This window comes from Siphateles boraxobius, unplaced genomic scaffold (genome assembly GCF_051911475.1).
Source record: "Siphateles boraxobius isolate OS27281-9 unplaced genomic scaffold, OSU_SipBor_1 16, whole genome shotgun sequence".
NCBI lineage: Eukaryota > Metazoa > Chordata > Actinopteri > Cypriniformes > Leuciscidae > Siphateles > Siphateles boraxobius.
The window spans coordinates 15540252-15563873 of record NW_027508766.1 but is presented as its reverse complement, the minus strand read 5'-3'; the positions used below and the strand labels follow the sequence as shown (position 1 = coordinate 15563873).

The following is a 23622-nucleotide window of genomic DNA, read 5'->3' as shown; positions in this document are numbered from 1 at the left end:
TGTTGCCTTATACCGAGAACTCATCTTTCTCTCTATGCTTTGTTCAGACAACGACTGTTGTAGCTGAGGAGCAGGACAACTTTATTTGCACAAGCTGGTCATGTGTAGCACTCGCAGAATACAGATGAGCCCTCCAGGCCACGGATAAGGAGAGTCGTTCTATGAGTGCAAGCAGTCTTCATTTTCTAGCAACATGCAATTTGTCCGGCGCCGTGGCAGGCACCACTCAAGAGACAGAGACTAGTGTGTGCCACCGTCCTCTCCAGAAATGAACAGTGATAGAGCAATGAAGTCACGACTACAGGAATGATGTGATTCAGCCTGTGAGGCTGTTGCAGCCAAGGAGAACAACAACGCAATTGTACACGCCCTCCTTGAAAGAGTGTTTTTTTGTCATTTGCTGCACCTGCTACAAATATTAAACATAAATTAGAGTACAATGTTAAGGCAAATAGACCTATACATCTTATCACTCTAATCAAGTTAAAGCAGATGTGTGTCATTTTCTTTGAGTTTCTCGCTTGCACTGAAAGAAAAGTGCAGGTGACGTACATTTTATCCTTCAAATAGCTGACGAATTGTGTCATGTATACTTGGACCGGCAGATGAAGAATGTAGCATGATGTAAATGTCCTTTAGGGTTAGTACACCCAAAATTTTTAATTCTGTCATCATTTACTCAACCTCATTGTTTAAAACCTGTATATGATTTTGGTTTCCTCCATTGAGAGATCAGGTAACCTAAACTTAGAAGATCTTAAAAAGGTTATAAAGGCATCACAAACTGAATACATATGAAACGAGCAGTTTAAAGGTGCATTCGGCAACTGTTTCAACTTAATAAAACCGTTTAGAAATCATTTGGATGGTTTAATAACCTGTTCTGGTGAGAACGGTAACTTTCCCCGCTCCCCCCAGCGTTCCTAGGCGGAAAACCAACTTTGCAACATGGGGCCTAACGTCCCGGTAAGTTGGAAATAGGAAGTCTCGTGAGAAGCGAGAACGAGCGAGAAACACAAACTGCTTTACGGCAATTCGACATAAACACACGCCCCCCCCTCAATGTGTATGATGTATTACCCACCTCGGTAGACCGCTAAAGTTGGCCGGCTCCGATAATAACAACGACAGCATCACATATGGCACACCACGACACACCACATAAGCTCAAATGTGCGAGAACCATTGACGTTTGCTCTAGCACATGACTCATGCACAAGCTTTTGTATTACCATTACCACATGTGATGGGCTCTATGTATGTGTGCTTATATGTGAATAAAAGCAAAAGTAATTCTGTTCATCATATAAAGCAATTGTATTTTTTGCACAAGACTTGGATTAAACCGCTCAGTTCATATTGATTCGTTTTACAATGCCTTTACAACATTTTTGGATCTTCTAAATTTTGGCTACCTGAACTTTCAATGGAGGTACAGAAAGTCTTGAGTTTGGAATGACATGAGGATGAGTAAATGATGACGAATTTAAATTTTTGGGAGAACTAACACTTTAAGAATGACTTTGGAAGCAAGAATATACCATAAAAATAAAACTGTGAAAACAACAGCAGTGATGATGCTACAAAGCATAAACTGCAGTGCAACAACAGAGTAGCGAAGATAGCAGGACATCTTGCATAGTGCGGCTCATACTCACATCAGCCCCCAGAGACGGCTGCATTTCAGATTCTGCTGTAGGACTCAGGTCCTGCCTCATTACCCAGATGGGTTCTTTGGGCTCATCTGGTGTGTAGGGCGAGCGGACCGTCCTTGTCTTGACCTCCTCTATTGCCTCTTTGATGTCCTTAATAGCCAGTGAGATTGCATCTCTTTTTTCACGACTGCTCCTCATGACTGGAGCTGTCTCTTCTGAGGTACTTCTGGGGGGCTGCTCTCCCCCCTCTCCTACAATAATTGGCTCCGGGGGTTTGATTTCATCCATTTGACCATGGGACTCTGACTTCTCTTGACACTCTTCTTCATCACCGTCCTTGTCCAGGCCCATGGCAACACGCTCCAGGCTCTGCGAGCTCAGACTCTCCTTCACCTCTGCCACAATCTGGTCAATATCCTCATCCTGCTCGCAGCTGTCGACTCTGGGATACGGGGCGAACTCTGCTTCCTTTTCAGGACTGTCCGACTCTCCGTCAGATCGCTCGTCGTAGTGGTGGAGCCTGGACCCAACTGCCTCCTGTTGCTCATACAATTCACGCTCGAAGAGTCTGAACTCTGCCCTACGCTGTTGTGGAGTCTGTCCCTCAGCAGTCGAGGGGCCGTCCGTGATCTCCTCGTAAACGTGCTCCTGAAGGGTGTATTCAGTGTAGGGCTCAGAGTATGGCTCTGGATCTTCTGTTGCTCCACCTTCACGTGCCTCTCCTTCTCCGGCGGGACTGCGGTACATGGGTTGAGTGTAAACATAATTGGAATAGTTGGGGTTTAGTGTCTCTGCATCATGGGGTCTCTCGGCATTAGGCAGGGGCTCTCGAGGTAAGGGCGGTGGCTGAGGTGGGTATTGGGGTTGGAGGTAAGCTGGACCTCCGTGCTGTTGCTCTGACTCTGCACTCTCTGTGTACTCCTCAGCTTCAGGGCGCAGTGGGATGCCGTATGTGCTTTCGTCTTCAGGCTCCGCTTCAAGAACCATGACAGCATCCCCCTCTGCCCGGTCCGTGTGGTTGTGGAAACCACTCTCTGTGCTGGCGGATCGGGCCAAAGCGCTGCCACCATCTCCCTCGTCTTCCTCAGCTTCCTCTGGCTCTCTGGTGGGCGTCATGGCTTGCGTAGGGGAGATGAGAGGCTGTTGATGTTCCAGCCTGTGCTGTTCGGTTCTCTCGGCATCTCTCTGCTGCCTCTCCCGCTGTCGCTGTCTCTGTTGCTGTGCCCGAAGTCGGGCCTCGTTGTCTCCCTGTCTGCGGTAGCGTGTCACTGCAGGTCGCGGTATGGGCTGCTGAACAGGTTGCTGCTCGGTATCACCATCTTCTGCTGGTCTCCTAGTGGCACGTGTGCGGTTCGTCCCTCCGTTTGATCCCTCGTACCTGCGGTAGCGCGGGGCCCCCTGCTGTTGGGACTGGTAGTGGTTATTCTCCATACCATGGTTGCTGTGGTGGTTGCGGGAGCGACCGGAACGGGAGCTGCCATCTCCGTTGTCGTGGCGTCTACGGTGGGATGAGGGGGGCTGTTGGCCCTCAGGGCCTCTACGTTCCAGGTCTGCCTCAGCCGCCTCTCTCAACTCCTGGCCGTGTGGCGCCTCCTGGTGGCTCATGATTGGAAGAGGGGAAGGTCTACACACAGAGCATTACTTCTCCGAGCAGGGCTCCACTCAAACACGGCCTGGATAAAAATGAACAAAAAACAGATATAAACCTTAAAACAGCAACAACTCAGTAAGAAAGATCATTGAAGAAGTACACACAGTAGGTTTCATTTAGGTACATATAAAGAAATGAATAGTACTGTTGTGTTTTTTTTTTCATTTAAAAAGGTAAAGCATTAAAAAGATGAGACCATAAAATTATGAAATTATGACTAAATAAAATTGTTAAACAAATTAAGGGACTTGTTAAGGTACTTGTTAAACAAATTAAAAGTGTAATTTTGGCTGAATAATCTGTCTGTATGAAGGCGTACAGAAGGCTCCTGTCATATCAGATGCCAAATACAAATCCCGCTAAAGTATCAGTATGCTTGGGGTACATGCCTGGGCCTTATTCCATTCTAAAATGTTTTCCAATAAGAATTAAGACTAATGCACATCCAATCAAATGTCTGAACAATTACCAGGGGAAAGAATTCATCATTAGCCTTGTTGTAGCTGATGTTTTATTCATAGTGACATTTACTATATTGCCACATATCGAGATCAGCTGCCTCTGTATTTGATGTACAAAGATTATGATGGTTATATAATATTCACACATGCTTTAATCAGTAAAGGCCTAAATTTAGTCAAAATCTATGAAACTGAAGCAATTTTGTATTGCAGTAGAAGCATCTCTGTCTGTGTTTACTGAGAGCTTTATCACCGCGCAATAGCTAGAAAAGCAAAGAGCAGTAGAAACCCCCCAAGCCTCCACTTTCGTACCTCTTATAACTCTCATCAACATCAGCTTAGTCAGGATGTACAAAAAAACAAGCTGAATAACATAACTCCATCATTTTAATGAGAGAACTTTCATTCAAACCCCTGTCAAGCTATCTGACTAGTCATGTTTACACATTAACCTCTTCACTATTTTCAATGTCGGAATGAGCTCCTGAGGGCATTCTCGTGCATTTGGTACAAGTGAAAGACAGCACTATTAGACTCGACTACATGTGACCTACTTCTGCAGTTGATGCCAGGAAAGTGGGTGATACACTGCCATGAAACAAAGAAGAGGTTCTCAAAATAGCGATGGGCCAGCATGGTCGACTGGTCATCCAACAACTGAAAAATATGTATTTTAAAGTGGATCAGAGATGTATATCTCGCCTGTATGTGCGGTGCAAGAAATTATTAAGAAATCTCACCATTTTGAATTTAAAACATGCTATCATTTATCGTGATTCATGTTATTCATAACTGAATGTGACGAGACTTTTGCGTTTTTAACATATTATATGCGAATAAGGGGGAATGTGTGCATATTTTAAAATATTATTTTCAAATAGTCTAAAATGATTACTCAATAATTGTAAACAGCATCTTTTAACATTCTTATTTCTTTATTCCCTTAACCCCCTTTTAATCCTTTATTTATTTAATTCTTTTAAAAATAACAACAACCATCATTAGGTGTGCCCTCCCCCCCAAGCACAAGAGTGAAACTCCATCTCTGTTTTTGTCCAAATGTCTTCATTAAATACCAAACTTTTGACATTTTTGGAGCATCATGATGGGTGACATTTTGCAGTAGACTTCCATCTGGAAAGAGACAAGGCTGAAAAGGAGCTGTGATCTTATAATAATCAACACAAACAATTAGCCACACTTTCATTTGTTTCCTGACAGCTTACTTGAATGAACAACAGTGTCTCTAAACCTTAGACTGATGGGGAGAAGAGAGAGTGATAGAAATATGCAGCAGCATACGGCCTACTAAAACATGAGTCACCGCTGCAAACATGACATCTATTTCCATGCGTGACGGTGTACGGCATGTTGTTAGAGATATCATGTCAGAAAGAAGTCACGATACTCATGTCCCTGTAAGGTGTGATCAAAAGTGATGGTGCACATACCGAACCCATCAGAAAGCAGCAGTAATTGGTGTAGACTTGAGAAGGTGATGGAATGCCAGAGGAAATAAAATGACAGTTAACCATCCTCTTGACTTCAGTTCAAAACATGCACAAAATCCTGAGGGCAAACCACATTGATGATCTGAGTCAGAGGACCAAAAAAAACAAAAAAACAAAAACAAACAAACCATCTGCACATGCAAATACAGGTACCACAGTAGGGTAAGATTTTCATTTAATATATTAATGATTAAAATTTATCTGAAAACAAGTCCTATTATCGTACACAATTTTGCTTTTCCTGTAAATAAATAGTTTTAAATATGTTTTTTTTTACTGAAAAATAATGTGTGAGAAAAATATATATTTATAAACATTTATAATATCTGAAAGTATTTTTTACAGCAATTTGTTTCTTTACATTGTTTTAAAGATAAATGGATTGACTTTGGATGGACAGAATTAATTTTAAGTATATTTTCTGAAGTGATTTGCTGCTAAAGAAAATGTAGGCTACCAAGTTTCTAAGATGTTAAGATTTTTTTAAAACTGGAAAACAAGACATAGAACGCAGCAGAAAAAAAACAATCTGCCATACAGACATTAATACTGTTTCAGGAACTGACAATTTGCCAATGAGGTTAGAAAAATACATGTATCATTTTTGATTAATTTAGTTTAAAATATATTTTCTGAAATATACAAACACAATTGTACTTGTCAAATAATTGCATGTTATTTTAAGAAAGTTTACATTTTTTGTTAAATGAAAATAAGACTGCTAAATACTGTTTCATAAGATTATTTTTGGCAGTACGCAGAGGAAGCAGCAGCTCCAGTTGCTGAGGTGAATCCCCCTCCCCAGCCCAATTAGGATGGTATGTTCAAAGACTTCCAACTCCTACCCTCTCTAAGCAACTGAGTCACCCAGAATCCTTCATGGAGACATCCCAATATGAGAGATTCTTGGCATAGGTGAGTCAGATCAATCAACATTGGACTGACAGACCTAACAATGTGATCCCAGAGGGATGTTTGTTTACCGTTATTGATTTTGCACACACAACATCTCAGAGTCACAAGTTAACTCCTTCCTTTCCAGTAGCCCACAGCAGATGGGCTCCATTGAAATGCTAGAGCATCTATAGAACTTCAGTCTGAGACTAAGGCCCCGTCCACACTACTGCGTTTTCGTTTAAAAACGGAGAATTAAAACGAAAACGATCTCCGTCCATACCAGCGTTTTAGCTGCGTATTAGAATTGATCTCCGTCCACATTAAAACGACTGAAAACTCGGATCACGTGACCATTCTCCAACACTGTGCATGCGCATGCCGGTGTAAACAGGAAACGGATGGACTATTCCTCAGATTTGATGAGGAAGCAAGTAACGTTAGCTACCTCTGCAATGATTAGAAAATGTCGCAGACCAGAGATTTCTTTTCATGGACCGCCGCTGCACACGGGAATTGTCATAGATCGCTCGAATAATAGTTTGCCTCCGGCGCATGTAGGCAGTTATAGCATTGTAAAATGCAGAATTTGCTTGCACAACAGCTGCTAACAAAGACATTAAAGTCAGTAACGCTTGTAATTCGTTATCCATGTTGTACTCACTAACATCAGCTACGTAGTCCAGGATGTTTTTGTTTGTTTTCTTCCGGTGACGGGACATGTGATGGGTGGCTGACGAATCAGGGAAGGATACGTCATAGGTGATGACACCCAATCATAGAGCCGAGCGTGACCTTCTACGTCATCGTTTCTAAACTCCTCCGTTTTGTCCCGTCTACACTAAAACGCCCTCCGGAGATTCAAAACGAAAAACGGAGCTGCAGCGTTTCTAAACTTCTCCGTTTTGGGTCTTCGTTTTTCCCGTTTTAGTGTGGACGGGAGGTGCAAACGTAGCAAAAGGTCTCCGTTTTTAAACGAAAACGCAGTAGTGTGGACGGGGCCTAAATGCTTGAATTTTACAACCTTTTTTCCTTCCAGTGCGATTGAATTTTATTAGAGGTTGCACTGGTGCTACAACCAATTTGATTAACTGATAAGCTCTGCCATATCTGTTGCATATGAGAAGCATTAAATGTGCCAAAAGCGGAATGAAACACCACAACATGTTTGACCACGTCGCATGGACCATTTATCAGCTTGGCCCAAAACACTACAAAGCGCGAACTAGAGCGAATGCATTTATTTACTCATTGACCGATCTCAATCACACAACCACTAAACAGTGCTGTGAGATCCAGTCAAAAGTATTCGAGTTTAGCACAGAGTTCTCTGATACAAACCACAAATGTCTCTGTGATTTAAACTAAAGGCAGATAAAGCTGCAATGACATTCTCAAAAGCACTGATGCGGAAAACAGGAGAAAGACTATGACAAAATAATCCAGTTAGAAGGCTTTTCAATCCACAAATCACCAACATTTACCATAGATTTACTGTATTAATAACCCTATCTGTAACCATGATACTGTGGCAGAAATGTGAGATATAATTTATATCAAATTTTATTATATTATTAATAATGTAGACAACATGTATTGAGTAATGGAAATCTGCCACCCCGGTTCTACCAAATCAGGTTCCGCTACTCTCAAATGTTAATCAGGAGCCATCGATCTATATTAAACTGCCAGGAGTGCCAGCGGAAGTGTTTGAGGGGCCATCTTATAATTCCCTTGTGACAGATGGCAATATTGACTTACAGCCAAAACCATGACCTAAAATCACCTGTCAGTCGCACATTAATAGTTTTTAAGATACAGTATACTGTATGCATGTATATTAATTGATACTGCGAACGTTGTCTGCAATGTTGATGGTCTTTTTCGGGCAGGATAAGCGATATAAAGAAATCGTTAAGAAGCACACTGTGTCTACATCACACTTCAGACACAGGTAACTGAACTAACACAAAATAGATTTATTTATGTAGCCTACTTAACTATGCAGGAAATATTAAGCATGAACATATATCTGGGATTAGTCATTTAACCAATGTTAAAGTGGTTATCTTTACTGCTTCGAAATACATACTGTTAACAAAAACACTGTTGAATATTTTGCAGTTACAGTACGAATAAAAACAGTATTATATAAAACAACATTATTACATAACCACAGTGCTGCACATGACGAATTAAGCTGAATGCGCATGCTTTACAAAGCTTAAATCTGTATTAAATCTGTAATATAAATGCTGAGGTGTCTCTTCCGTCAGCTGATCTGATATTCGCTACTGTAATGAAGATAAACGTAGCTTTTTAATAAGTAGGGGAAATTTCTGACCTCAAACAAATAACCATTTAGGAGATTTGCATTGTAAGAATGTACATGCAGTCTTTTGATATAAAAACGCTGACTCGTTAGGTCATGTTTTCTCATTAAAATCAGAAGATTTCCTATTAATTCAATAGAATGTGAGGGAATACCAGGGAATACCAATATGGCGGTAGGATGGCGATTTCTAATTTATATCCGGATCCCTCTCCTACGGCCTGTGAAAACTTCCTTAAGTTCTTCTGGGAAAAAATTGATGTTATAAGATCATGCTTTTCGGACTCTTCTTTGGACCTACCTCAGTCCACATCGTCACAGATTTTAACAAATTTATCAGAGTTTTCTCCAGTGTCTCATAGTCATTTGATACAAATTTTTCCACAAATGAAGTTCACCTTTTGCTCACTGGATGTTGTTTATCCTCGCCTTATATCAGATATACTTGATTCTATTATTCCTAGTCTATTGTCAATAATCAATAGTAGTTTAGTCAGTGGGATAGTTCAATCTTATTTTAAACATGCCATTGTGCAGCCGCTGCTCAAAAAGCCAAACTTGGATCCAACAGCTTTGAATAACTATCGTCCCATCTCTAAATTACCATTTTTATCAAAAGTTTTGGAGAAGGTTGTGTTTTACCAGCTTTCTTCCTACTTACAGGAAAATGGTGTTTTGGATAAATATCAGTCTGGTTTCAGATTACAACACAGTACAGAGTCTGCACTGCTTAAAGTTTTAAATGACTTATTTCTGATTGTCGACTCTGGTAAATGTGCTGTTTTAATTCTGCTGGATCTTAGCGCGGCATTTCACACTCTCGATCATGGTATTCTTTTAATTCGTTTACAGCAAATCGGAATCCAAGGTTGTGTTTTGAATTGGTTTGCTTCATATTTAAAGGATCGAACCTTCTCAGTAGAGACAGGCAATTATTTATCACCTCGTGCACCAGTTTCATATGGGGTTCCGCAGGGCTCGATCCTGCGTCCTGTTTTATTTTCCTTATACATGCTTCCGCTGTATACTATTTTTACCAACTATAATGTATCATACCACTGCTACGCAGATTATACTCAGTGTTATGTTCCTTTACATCCAAAGGATGATTCTAGCTTGCAGTGTTTATTTGATTGTTTGAGGGACGTTAAACAGTGGATGTCTGCCAACTTCCTTCAGTTAAATGATTCCAATATCCATACACATGTTCGAAATCTGGGTGTTATTTTTGACTCTGCTTTGACTTTTGATAAACAGATCAATGGTGTGTTCAGAAGTTGATATTTATCAGTTAAAGAATATTGCAAAAATTAAGGCATTTTTTATCACCCAGAGACATGGAGTCTGTGATACATGCTTTTATTTCATCGAGATTAGACTACTGCACTGTACTATACTTGGGTGTCTCACGGTCCCTTCTGTCACGTCTTCAACTGGTCCAAAATGCTGCTTCTAGATTGCTAACAGGAACACGAAAAAGAGAACATATTTCGCCAGTATTGTTCTCTCTCCATTTGCTTCCAGTTAAACATCGTATTGAGTTCAAAACACTGTTATTTGTTTATAAGGGATTGCATGGACTGGGTCCTTCATACATCTCTGATCTCCTTTTAGCCCACCATAATGCTTTTAGAAATCTCAGGTCTACCAGTAGTCTAGAGCTGACTGTTCCGAGGACACGTCTAAAATTAAAAGGAGATTGTGCCTTTGCAGTGGCCGCTCCACAGCTTTGGAACAATCTGCCATCTTATATAAAGACTGCACCTACATTCATTGATTTTAAATCGTTGCTTAAAACCCACTTATTTACTGCTGCTTATGGTCACAAGCGGCTGTAGTGGTATTGTATTGTTTTGTGCATTGTTTATCTGTTGTTTTTCTTTTCTTATGGATATCTGTTTACACTTGTACAGCACTTTGGCCAACAGCTGTTGTTTTTAAATGTGCTCTATAAATAAATATGACTGACTGACTGACTGACAATTTTCAGTTATCAAACACTGCGATTAAGTCTTAATATGCTAATGCTAATGAATCAGTAAATAAAAAATAATAGCTATTTGGTTGGGTCAACAATAGCTCCAATGAATGAAAATGCTGTGGAAAAACAGCTGCAGGCTCTACAACTACTGTTTCTACTCATTCATTCCTGTTGAGGAAAGAGCAAAATGCCCATATATCTCCATCAAAGAACAAACATGCAGAGCTTTACCAAGCTAGCACGTGTGCTTGCCAAAACTTCTAGATATTATGCAAATGAGTATTTGAAAATAACCCTGAGAAGGTTATATCAGCAGTACGAGCAGCGTGGGCTGAAACCAGCATGACTGTGAAAGCTCACCTGAGCTACAAAGAGACAATGAGAAGACAGCCTAAAAATGTGCTGAAGGTCACTGATGAAAGTAGAGGACCTGGCTAAAGCTGGGCCAGCTGACAAAAATGACTGCTGAGACGGAGGAACACCATGCCATTTTCAACCATCGCTCTCTCTCTCTCACACACACATAGGGTTCTCACACATCGAGTCTTCAGTATGTGTAAGGAGCAGGTTTAATCAGGGGTTGTTCACAGCTCTGTCTCCCACACAGTTCCCAGAGGAGGTCTCACTTAGTGGCTTACCCACAAGGACAAATCAGCATGGAGTCTACTGCTGCTCTCAGAAAACACGATGAGATGAGATGAGATGATGAACCATGTGTTAAGATTTCAGAAAATCGCATTCTTAATTAGTGTCGTTGTTTTGTGTACCAGTCTAAACATCCTTATGAGAAGAGAAATTGAGTAGAAGAGAAGATATTCACCATGAAATCAAAATTATGGAATTTTGCAGTGCTAATTGTAAGTTTTTATTTATATTATCTATTATTATCTGCACATCATTATTATTTTTTAAATTCATGTGCCCTTGTAATCTTTAATCAAAATAATTTCCCTCTCGCAAAAGCAACTCTTCTCTTCACTGATGACATGTTTACTGGTGCAAGGCTGAGACAATAAACCCTCCAGCAGCCTGTCACTCACATGAGATTGCAGCAATTAGCAAACAACAACGATCCAATCAATTTCCGACAAAAACAAGTTTCACCCTGATTTTTTCTGGTTAAAGAAAAAGTTTCACTCAAATATGTCACAATAGGGAAGAAAATACTTTAAAGCCTATTTTCAGAGAATGCATTGTGAAGTCTTTTTGTCTTGTTGCATTGGCACATGTTTTCTACTTCTTTTGAAAGGATAGTTAAAGAAATGTCGTTCTAAATACGGTTGTCACGGTACTAAAATTTCAGTAGTCGTTACCAATACCAGACAGATTTTATGGTTAAAATTGCCGTATTATTGAAAAATAATCAAGTATGCTAGTTTCATTATGTTTTGGTTTGGTTCTGTTCTTTTCCTGTTTGACTGTGTTCCCAATCCTAGTTTGTTTCCATGGTTACTGATTGTGTTAAAGCTCCTGTCTCTAGTTCTGTTGATTAGCTATCCTGTGTATATCAGGCCCTCAGTTGTTCAGTTATTTGTCTTGTGTTGTTTTTACTGCCATGTATTTCTCCAGTGATCATATTTATTGTGGTTTTTGTTTATACATAAAGTGCTTTAATTAGATCCCCTTTTCCTCGTTTGGCCTGACCTGCTGTGATAGAACACAAGACCAACTTAAATTATGGATCTATCAACTGCCTTCATTAATCTTACACAGGAAGGAATATGCCATCCACTTTTGTGAGTTGGCTAAAAGTTTGATGACACCAGTTCGAAGACCATTGCCAGAGATGGGAAATCTCACTTGGAGAGAGTCTGTGAAAGGTGAGAGTCCTCACCTGTTTTGAGTCTGCCTACCCGGTGGTGATGGGTTCAATGGACCCAAAGCCAATAACAGCCAAGGACCCATAACCAATCCATCCATCCATCCATCCGCCCATCCGCCCGCCCACCCATCCGCCCGCCCACCCATCCGCCCACCCAACCATCCACCCATCCACCCATCCATCCATCCACCCATCCATCCAAAAAAGTTATGATACACAATTTAACTTTAATATATCTTGTTTTAAGAATATTTAGCTATTATAAAAACTAGACAAAGTTACTGATGAAGTACAGAAGAAAACGTGTTCCAAGTGGCTTGTGTAACACCACTGCAGAATGTGTGTTTTTCCTCCAAACAATATCTCTGTGTAACAAAATGAGGAGCTGGAAACTGATGAGTTAAGACCTTCACCACCCTCAGCACTGAAAAGATTTATGGTTGCAGACCCTCACTCATACACTCCCAGAGTGGAGTGGATCCTCTCCTGTCTGTAAAACTGGCAGGGAGTGTGGGTCAGGCAGCCTGTGAATAAAGACATGCTGCTGTTTGGCTGCAAACAAACACTACAATTCATTAGTGCCTGCAGCGGAAAGGGCAGGGAATGAACCATTGCCTCAAGAACACTGACATGACTCACCAACTCACTATCAAACCTGGTCAAAACTGGATAAAGACCAGTTTTAAGATAAAATAATTTTTTTTTTAAGAAAGGTAGAGTACATTAATATGGCACTATATGGAAGATAATACAAGCAAGGATTAAAAGTAAAAGTACAGTAAATAATAAAGTTACTTTAATATAAATTTTATTTTTATATAAATACGAATCCACTCTGACTGACGCCATTTGTATTCTTTCAACCAACTGCCAAAATATGTGTACAGAATTGTGGTACATCATAGGCAGCAATAGATACACCTATGCTATGGAGGCATCATAAATTGGATTTGGAGGTTCTAGGCAGCATTTTATGCGTTTCAGACGCAGTCATGAAGCATGTGAATCTAAGACTTTACAATGAGTCACAGCTGCAGCAGTCTCCTCTATAGACACAAAGACTGTGACTCAAACAGCAGCTCAATGACAACCGTCAAAACAATCTCTGTGGCTCCTCAAAGCTGGAAGTGAATTAGCAGTGTAATTCAAACGAACGCAAAACGAGTGTGACTCTGAATCAGCTTAATGTATTATCTTACACACAATGAGCTCATGTCAACACCAACACAAAATGAACCAGTGCAATTCTTTCCGTCAGTTGTTTCTGATCGAGGAGTCTCTTCCAAATGCCTGATCGCACACACACGAAAACAGTAAAAAACTAAAATACACACACAGAGCGCATAGCCAGTTTGAGCGAATCATTCTTCTAGCAAGATAATGCACCGCCAGATTTAACTGCCAGGACAGTGACAGACGTAGTAAAGGGGCGGTGGTGTGAGAGTGAGAGAGAAAGAGAAAGAGAGAGAGAGAGAGAGAGAGAGAGAGAGAGAGAGAGAGAGAGAGAGAGAGAGAGAGAGAGAGAGAGAGAGAGAGAGAAGAGAGAGAGAGAAAGTGAAAGAGAAAGAGAAAGAGAAAGAGAGAAAGAAAGAAAGAGAGAGAGAGAGAGAGAGAGAGAGAGAGAGAGAGAGAGAGAGAGACGCACAATAGCCTTCTAAGTGCTCCTGTTTACACTCTTATCAGTTCTTGCTTTCCCTGGGAATCGAACCCATGACCTTGGCGTTGCAAGCGCCAATGCTCTACTGTTTGAACTACAGGAAATCAGTGACCAGAAGAAGTGATTTATGAGGTGTGAAAAAATTGTCTAAAAATGTATCTGTATGCCAAGAACATGCCTTGCTAATTAGTTTAACTTTTGGTGAGCTACATGGTAAAGCCTCGTTAATCCAGCCTTTACTAAACAAATTGTCTCTATAGCAAAATACCGCCTCCAGGACATATGGGTGTGAAATCAGTACTGTTATTCTCTTTCAACAGAAACTATTGCAAGACTGAAAGTGATTTTGTATTCATCTTCCTCCAGCCTGACTGCTGTCCTCATGTGTTTGTGCCATTCTGTTCATTATCTACACATCACTTCCACTACACCCTTCTTCAGGACACATTGTATTTCAAACAGAACATGACTTCTAAGATATCAAGGGCAGATCCATCAGATGTAAACCAAGGTGAACAAACTCTTAGATGATGTAATAGTATCATATCGACTGACATGCAAGAGGAAGATTACAGTATCTGTGAGAAGGAACGCAACTAATGAAAACGTCACACTTACCAGTGTAGTTTTGCATGAGCAGCTGAATTACACAATACTAATCCAACACAGTGGTGACTGAAAATAGTTCACTTTTCAATGCTTTTTCATAGTCTCTCCTTGTCCACCTAATGCAGTGGAATCTCAGATGACTCCAGTTATCTAATTTAAGGTCAAACCTCAGACTCCACCAAACAGGCCTTGTAGAAGTGAATGTTATTCACATATTTACCATCTTAAGATTAGATACCAAAAAAAAGACAATTCTGACATTATTTATCACACACACACACACACACACACACACACACACACACACACACACACACACACACACACACACACACACACACACACACACACACACACACACACACACACACACACACACACACACACACACACACACACACACACACACACACACACACACACACACTTTGAAAAATGTGCCGGTCGCTCTTTTCCAAGTGATTCTGAATGGGAACTGAAGCTTTGAAGCTTAAAAGACGATGCAAGAATATCATAAAAATAATAATCCAAATTACTCTTTGCACTATATTCAAAAAGACGTCTGAAACCACCATATCTCTAAGTTTATATATTATAGTATATGTTTAGAATTTAATTTTTTGTTTCACTGAAGCAGAAAAAGTCATATAGGGTTTGAACATGAAGGTGAGGAAATGATGACAGAATTTTTATTTTTGGGTGAATTAAACATTTTCACCTTTTATTTAATAAATAAGCTATAAAATACATTAATTATTTGAAAATCCAGCCTGTGAAGAACTCTATCAAAGTTAAATCAAGAGCATGCCCTCCTTGAAATGTTCATCTCCCACTTGAGAATTCAGGAAACACTTCACATTGCGGGGGAAAAAAACAAATAAACAAACAAACAAACAAACAAACCATGAATCAATGACACAAAAGCCTGAAGTAAAGAGCTTGAATTGCCCCATGAGAGCTGATGTAAGAGTTTTATATAGTGATAACAACAACAACCCCATTATGACAACGCTGTGGTCCATGTCTACCGCTGCTTCTTCCTCTTTTCATTATTTATAATACACAAAGCACAGCTGTTGCAATGACAACAAATATTACCCAACCTTTTGAGATTGAAGCAGAATGAATATCACAAGGATTGCCGGAAGATAAGAGACAAATCCAGCTGCAATCTGATAGAGCAGATTAATTTAAGGCTGCAAGAAATATTTCAATGAAAAAGTTTAAAAGCATGTCTGTGCTGAAATCATTCACAGCCTGGCTCTTTAACAGCTGCATGTATTACGGTTTAAACCATGTATACAAAATGAATATGCCTGTGTTGGAATTTAAGAAAGTATTCCCATAAACGGTGTATAAAGACATTCAACAATACATTTTAGTCAATCACTTTTGAGTATATTTTGAGTGAGATACGACAATGCCCAAAAGGTGTGATAGAAAGAGCAATGCAGAGATCTTGAGGGAGAGAAAGAGAGATTGAGATATTGGAGCTTTGTCAAATATATGACAAAATGAGACACTCACCTCCCAGGCTCATCGATCTTCTATGGGGGAACCAGTGCCAAAACCAGAGTAAAGAAAGACTTCAAAGTTGATGAGTTAGGGGCCTTGCAGTCGATCCCAATAATCAGGGTCGGAGCTCAGGATCAGGATGCTGGGGATGGGGAAAAAACGGCTCAGCTCCAGATGGGTGCAGAGTCAGACAGTGCCAAACATTTCACTGCAAATACAGAAACGGAGTAAAAATGTTAAATGCCGATATTTATGTTTTTTTCTTCTTCTTCGCTTTAGTCATAAATGTAACACATTTTTAGCATAAAATTGCAAAATTTCATTGTAGTTAAAGTATGAACTTTATTAAAGATATATATCATCTGAAAAAAGCCTCACCTTACACAATTTAGCTTCTCAAATATATTTATATTAAATATTTGTTTTCATATATTTTTACTAGACAAAATAAAATACAGATGCAGTTTAATTTTCATAAGAACTTTTATGCCCGGTTTCACAGACAAGGCTTAAGACTAGTCCCAGACTAAAATTTATGTTTGAGCTGTTTTAACTGAAAGCATCTTGCACTTATATCTTAAAATATGTCAGAGTTACTGTTTTGTCTCAGGATGCACACCATTAATGTTTTTTTCTCAGGCATAAAAAAAAAACTACTTAAAGGTCCTAACTTGCATGGGTGACTCCAGGATTTTATAAATGGGGGGGGGGGGGGCAAGAACCAGTCAGGGGGGCCCATGGGAAATCAGAAAATTAAACTGGAAATAAATACTTGTTTAGAAAATATTAAGCACGATTTAAAAAATCTTTGCAATGCCCAGCGCAAAGTATATGGATAAATGTAGATGGTATTAAATGTGGCACTGAACAAGAGCTGAAAATCATTTTGTTACTTTACATGGATTGGACCACACAGTTTTTTTTCTCATAAATAGAAAACATCACCTAGGCATTAATTAATAATTTAACATGCTTTTATTCACAACACAAACATTGAATGTATGTGTGTGTGTGTGACGGCGAACATTCTCTGCATGAAATCTGTCTCTGACATGGTTTCTTCTTAAAGAAACCTTGGATGTCCTGTTGCGGTGTAAAAATAAACAAAAACCCATTAAGTATCTAAATTACACAGAGTTGCATAGCTATGGTGTTAGTTGACGTTCTCACATTTTAATGTTTACCACGGCACGGCTTTTTTGGAAAAAGATTATTGAGCCTTTGGTCTTTAAAACAACAGATAAAGTAATATTTATCTATCTTATATTTATGTGGTCGTGTGCGCTGCCGCTGAACAACACTGACAAGTCATCTCTATACAGTCTGCCGAAGTTACGTTAGCTAATCTAACGTTACTGGCTTGATCAGTCACACATGAAATTAATCAGACTAACATACTGTGCGATATTTCAAAATATATACTGTAATTGAGTGTGTAAATAACATAAACAGTGACGTGTCGAGGTATCTCTCTCTTCTACTGTTTGAAAAACGCGGACCTGTGATTCTGCTTTGCGAATCGCAAATCAAGCAGTGATTGACAGCGCTCTGATCCAATGGCGTTGGGCATTGTCAGGTTGACAGTAAATCTAGCCCAATGATGTTGGGGGGACACCAGGGGGGGCCAATCATATTGACTCTCAATCATATTGGTGGAAGTGCCACCCCGTGCCCCCCTTCGAGACACGCCCCTGCTAATTTGCCTACTCCTGGCTTAAAGGGATAGTTCACCCAAAAATGAAAATTCTGTCAGTAATTACTCACCCTCATGTTGTTCCAACCCCGTAAGACTTTTGTTCATCTTCGGAACACAAATTAAGATATTTTTGATGACATCTGAGAGCTGTCTGACTCCTTCATAGGCTGTTAGGTAATTGCATCTGCCGGCACAGAAAATTTAGTAAAGACATCGTTAAAATAGACCAAGTGACTACAGTGGATCAACCTTAAGTTTATCAAGCGACGAGAATGAGCAAAAGTCTTACAGGGTTGGAACAATATGATGAGAGTGAGTAATTACTGACAGAATTTTCATTTTTGGGTGAACTAACCCTTTAATCTAAGCCCTGTCTGTGAAACCAGGCTACAAACAATTTTGCATCAATCAGGATGAGAGAAAAAAGATGGTGTGTAATGCTTGCTGCCAGGATACTAGGGCGTTCTGGGTGGTTGCCAGGGAGTGGCTATGTGGATGGTGACATGAGTAATTTTTCATCCGTTGCTAGCAAGTTTTGAGTGATTGCTAGGCAGTTATTTATTAACCCTTTTCAAAAGAGTCCACCCCACAAGACCCTATATTTGGCTTGGGTCAGTCTATTGGATTTTAACATCTGCCTTGTGAAAGTCTGATCTTTCAGATTAGCAAAACAATACGAGCAATTATTCATGCCTGTTGCACAAACGGTGCAGGACTGTTGGGTTAGGAGTTTTAAAAACCTGAGCATTAGCAGTTGATGTTTGCTTTAGCTCAACACTCAAAGCCCTCAATATAGCAAAGCAAATTTGCACTGCATCTCCTCCTTTATTAATAATGCATAAGGTGGTCACAAAGTAAAACTGAAAAACATTTTAAATTCAGTATCAGCTACGAATCTCGGTCATGAAAACTGCAAAGCTGAACGGACGGGACGAATCCACATTCAAACCCACAGCCACACCAAACTGTCAATGCAATTAAAAATTCAATAGATATAGGAGGAATGTAAGATTCACTTACCCACGGTACTTTAAAAAAGGTCACCACATGATCGAAAATATAAATAAGCTTTTTAAAACTATTTTTAATGTGTATAAGTCGGCATTTAATTTCGGATTTAAAAAAAGAAATTGCTGTAGTAAACATAAGAAAGCAGTCACTTTGAAACGTTTGTTTTACGATATTCATATTTTTTCCAAATAAGTTCATCAATACATACACCCAATCAATGCCAATATATAATATAATATAATATGATTTATATGATATAATATAAAATAATATAATATATCATTAAAATAACAAATATTATAAAACATTTTTAAAAAAGTGCTCTATACTGATCATCCCACTGTTTACAAAAACAATACTGCCAATCCTATTATTATTTTCACTGTGGGGTAATGTAGTGTGTGATTGTTTAAGCCCCGCAAGGAAGTAGCCATGAACAATCATCACTGAGGTCTTGGGGAAGCCACTTCACCCCAGGCTGCTTTAAAGGGGTTTTATCCCTGTAACAAGAGCACTGAAAATCGCTTTGGATTAAAGCATCTCATAAATGAGTTAAGTGAACACAATAAAACATGGCATATATTCTGACTAGGGTCAACTATAAAGGACAATGACTTTCAAAATTAAACCCACCCTAGGAAATGTTCACTGGCGTAAAAATATGCATCCGGGCATATGCATCCTTCTCATGTGTTATATTACAAACACACTCGCATATAGCCTTTCTGCTGCCGAATGTTACACACATTCATCCAGCATATAGTCCTCCTTAGGCTACTGCCAGTATCTAGGCCACAGGTTCCATCATATCTGTCCTAAGCTGACAGTGGCAGTTCAATTTGTGTTATGTGAAAGCCTCTCCCAGGCCTTTTTCATTCACCAGTTAACAGCACTTCTTCTTCCCCGGGGTGTGCGATGCGTGCATGTACTGAATGTGTGCGTATGAATGATGGACGCGTTTATGCTCCCTTTCACTATCTGTTCATGTCCAGCACTGATTTTGGGAATCGTGCCCCATCACTTCACTCAGCCACCAGGACGTCTCATTTCCAGCAAAAAAAAAAAAAAAAAAAAAAAAAAAATTCCTAGAGATAATGATGGAAATTGGATGGAAATTGTTTTCTTCTCATTTTATCTACTGAACAAGACAGCAGTAATTTAATGTATGACTAAAGGAGGCTCCATCCCACATATATGCTCATGATAAAAAGCTACTGTCTTCATGTATAAATGCAACTATGTGTAATGAGCTGGATTTAGAAGAGCTGATATTTTTGCTAGAAGCACTATCACCTCGCTCTCCGACTTGTGAACAGACCGTATTTCCACATTCTAATTGACTAGAGAGCATTTCATCTACAGGAGCATCATCTAGAAGGTTTTAGGTCAGCCACTTTGTAAAGAGAGACACTCTACATTCTCTACAACCAATTCAATCTACTAATAAAGCATACTGTATATAGGCTATATATATACATATATATTCTTAGTTGAATATTGATGTGCATATTTATTTACAGCCACAGTATGCTCTATGCATTTGTCTAGCATAACAATGTATTTAACTATATAGCAAAAGGTCTAAAAATTGTTTTATGTGCCATTTAGTAGCAAGCGATACCAGACAAGCTTAAAAAATATTTAGAACAGAAAACACAAAGTAGTCAAAAGGGTGTATAAAATCTGGGTAGGAATTTCCGCCCATCTATAAGTAATAAGCCCTGACTATTTAACAGACATAATTCAGAACTGCTCGTGGATGTTTAGTTTACTTGTTTCTTTGTTTCCAGGCGGACTGATTTAAAAAAAGAAAAGCCATGCATGCCCTTTTTTCCGGAAGAGGGAAAAGTCAGCCAATCAGATTAGAGCAGATCAAGAGAAAGCACTTTCCAGTTTTTAGTGAAAATGCATCAGATGGTCAGTGAATGCACTGTGGGCGATCCGTGGGCATGTCGTCTCGGACTGAAAACATCTATGAATAGGTCTTGCAGTAGGCAGAGTGAGAAAGTCAGACCGTCAGACATCTTTTCTCTTGCTCGTTCAACCGTGTCAGATTGAGAGGAGGAGCAAACACTATCTTTAACCCATATTCAACAATATCAAGAAAGGCCTTTGCAATTTCTCATTTTTTTTTATATATCCCTACTCTTAACAACACAAGCTGACAGAAATTGACACCTATATAAACACTTTAAGACAAGGCTGCATACAGTTGGCATTATCTTGTTGGCTTTCTGAGATTTAGGCTAAAGTGGCTTTACTGAAATCCAGATCAACCTGATTATGCCACTTTTGTGAGATTACATGCGATTAGTCACTAACAGTACCATCCGATGATGTTAAATAAGTGAAAACATCTTCTATTATGTTCCACAGATGAAAGAAAGTCATACAGGTTTGAGGGTGAGTAAATGATGACAAAGAATTTTCACTTTTGGCTGAACCATCTTTTAAGCATATACAGAAAACACTCTTGCATATAAAATAAATCTGGCCAATTGATTTGAACGACAGAGCAATGATACTACAGTGTTTCAGAGCATTTCTCCTGCAAAACAGAGTGAGGGAAGTTTTTGGTATGATTTAAAAATGGTTGGATTAGAAATGGATAAAACAAGGGCAGGGACCCATGTGTCTCAGCTGAGCATGTGTTTGGAGAGAGAGAGAAAGAGAGAGAGAGAGAGAGAGAGAGAGGGGGGCAATAGACGAGACAGACGTGGGTGGTCACATCGGTCTGTAATTACTCCCTCTGGAGCTCCAGGTGAAGAGAGATGACCTTTCCACAAGCTAAAAGCACAGCGCGCACAAATCACCTGACAACACGTGCAGGAGTCTGGGCTATCACGTGAACTTTCTAACAATGAACAACAGATATCAAAATACTCAGCCTGTAGCACAATACATGTATGTTTCAGAAGAATTTAGTGACAATTCAATGCTGAAATCAAATCAACATCTCATGTCTTGTTTCCACTAAGGACAATTACATGTTTCAGCTTTTGTTGTCCTATTAATTTATTCAAAAATTCATTAAACATTCAATTCATATATGCAATCACTTGAATATACTGTACATCCTCTGAGATGAGCATGCTTTTAATTTATGAAATAAAAATAATGTTATTTTAATTTATGTATTATACAATGGGGTTGTTGAATACTTGAATCTGATTGGTTGACCAACTTTCTAAGGTGTGCAATTAGTTCAGGGAAACGCACGGCTAAAGTAGTTCCAGGCAGGTCTTGACCGCATTACAGTTCCATATCACTTCGCCAAATGATTTCAGTATTTTAAAAGTCTATAGCATTTTTAGCATATTTCTGTATTTGCAGTCTATAACAGACTATAACAGCAAAAAAAAAAAAAAAACCCAAAATGACACTGACCAAGCAAATAAATAGAGTAAACAATTGGATAAAAACTACAAATGATGTCTGTTTTTTGCTACAAATTTAAGTTTTATTATGTATGGAAAGTAGCACCGCAAATAGCACAAGTACGCCTGTAAGATGTCTGCTAAAGATCTGTTAATTTGGAAAGCATCTGTTGTGTAAAAACATCTGATAAACGTTGTAGAAAAGGCAGTTACATACATTCTAAAGCTAAACCATCTTAATAACATCTTCTAAATTTCTGTATGACATCCAACAGGAAATGTCCTAGAGACGTATTGCAGATGTGCAAACACTTTAAAAAATGAATCTTGAAGATGTAAATGCAGACATCAAATAGACATCTCTGAGATGTACTTGTGCTAGCAGAGACATACTCTCTTTCTCCCGCTCTCTCTCACACTCAAACGTACACACACAGTACGGACACACGCTCGCATAGAAACGTCCTTGTCAGCGCTGCTCTGACGATTTTATAAGTAAAATAGTTTAACAACTTAAAAGCCACATCATTTTTTGTCGGCCCGTCGTCAATTATTCCTTACTTAAAATAACATGAATACAAACAGTACGTTTGCCACATGTGTTTTAAACTAGACTTTTAAAAGATTTTTCCTTTGCATGGCCCACCTATCACTCAAACATTAAATAGGCTACTCTTTGCAGGATTTTCCTGGAATGAAGCTATACAGAACATGTTTGTTTTGTTTGAAGCGGTAGGGGTTATCGTCTCAAGGCTCCCGGCATTAATCTAGCTTACATTACGCTGGGCTAATCTCTGCCAGAGGCTGCTTTAACCACCACACATCCCCAAAAATCTACTGAGCATGGTCTCTGAATCCCAGGCAGAGCAGCTCACATGTGGAGCGACCTTCAAGTGCTCATGAATTAACACAGCATGCTTTATACACAAACTGATACACACACCATAGCCGTAGCTCCACGCTCAACGCTGAGACAATGAATTGTGGATCGTGAGAACTTGGAGAGGCCATGCAGCATCACAACAAAGAAAAACCCCATCTTTTGTGTAATTCGTACAATCCAACACTGTTAATCTCAAGGCTTTGTAGGTCTTGGACAAAACATATAATACACAATGTATACAATGTGCCAGTCAGCCGGGCCGAACTGAGATCAGTTTGCCAAACATCAGAGTAATTCTCTCATGAGATGTGAATGACAACCAGAAAATGTTCCAAAAGTACAATCAAAGTGAACAGCAACTAGATCATTCACACAGCGCTTGTCACTGACTGCTCTCTCCCCATCAGCCATGAGCTGACAAAGAAGCAGATAAAGAGATTTTCTTTTTCCTTCTGGAATAATCCAGGACACCTGCCCTCCCACAGGGTTTATAGCTTTATAATCTGCAGTGTGAATGCTGCACTGCTAATAATGCAGTAATATGACTGTCAGACAGCTTGATCATCG

The 23622-nt window shown here is 39.4% G+C and overlaps 1 protein-coding gene across 3 annotated transcripts in view; it reads right to left on the bottom strand.

The window, feature by feature from the left end:
- The window catches only part of apba1a (amyloid beta (A4) precursor protein-binding, family A, member 1a), a 56183-nt gene that overhangs the window by 19753 nt on the left and 12808 nt on the right, over nucleotides 1–23622 (bottom strand). For all 3 annotated transcript variants that reach the window (XM_077231721.1, XM_077231723.1, XM_077231722.1), the window contains exons 2-3: nucleotides 16101–16296; nucleotides 1659–3328 (exon numbers count right to left, since the gene is read on the bottom strand). In XM_077231721.1, the coding sequence (XP_077087836.1) occupies nucleotides 1659–3260 (1602 nt within the window). In that variant the 5' untranslated portion in view covers nucleotides 3261–3328; nucleotides 16101–16296. The remainder of the gene's footprint in view (nucleotides 1–1658; nucleotides 3329–16100; nucleotides 16297–23622) is intronic.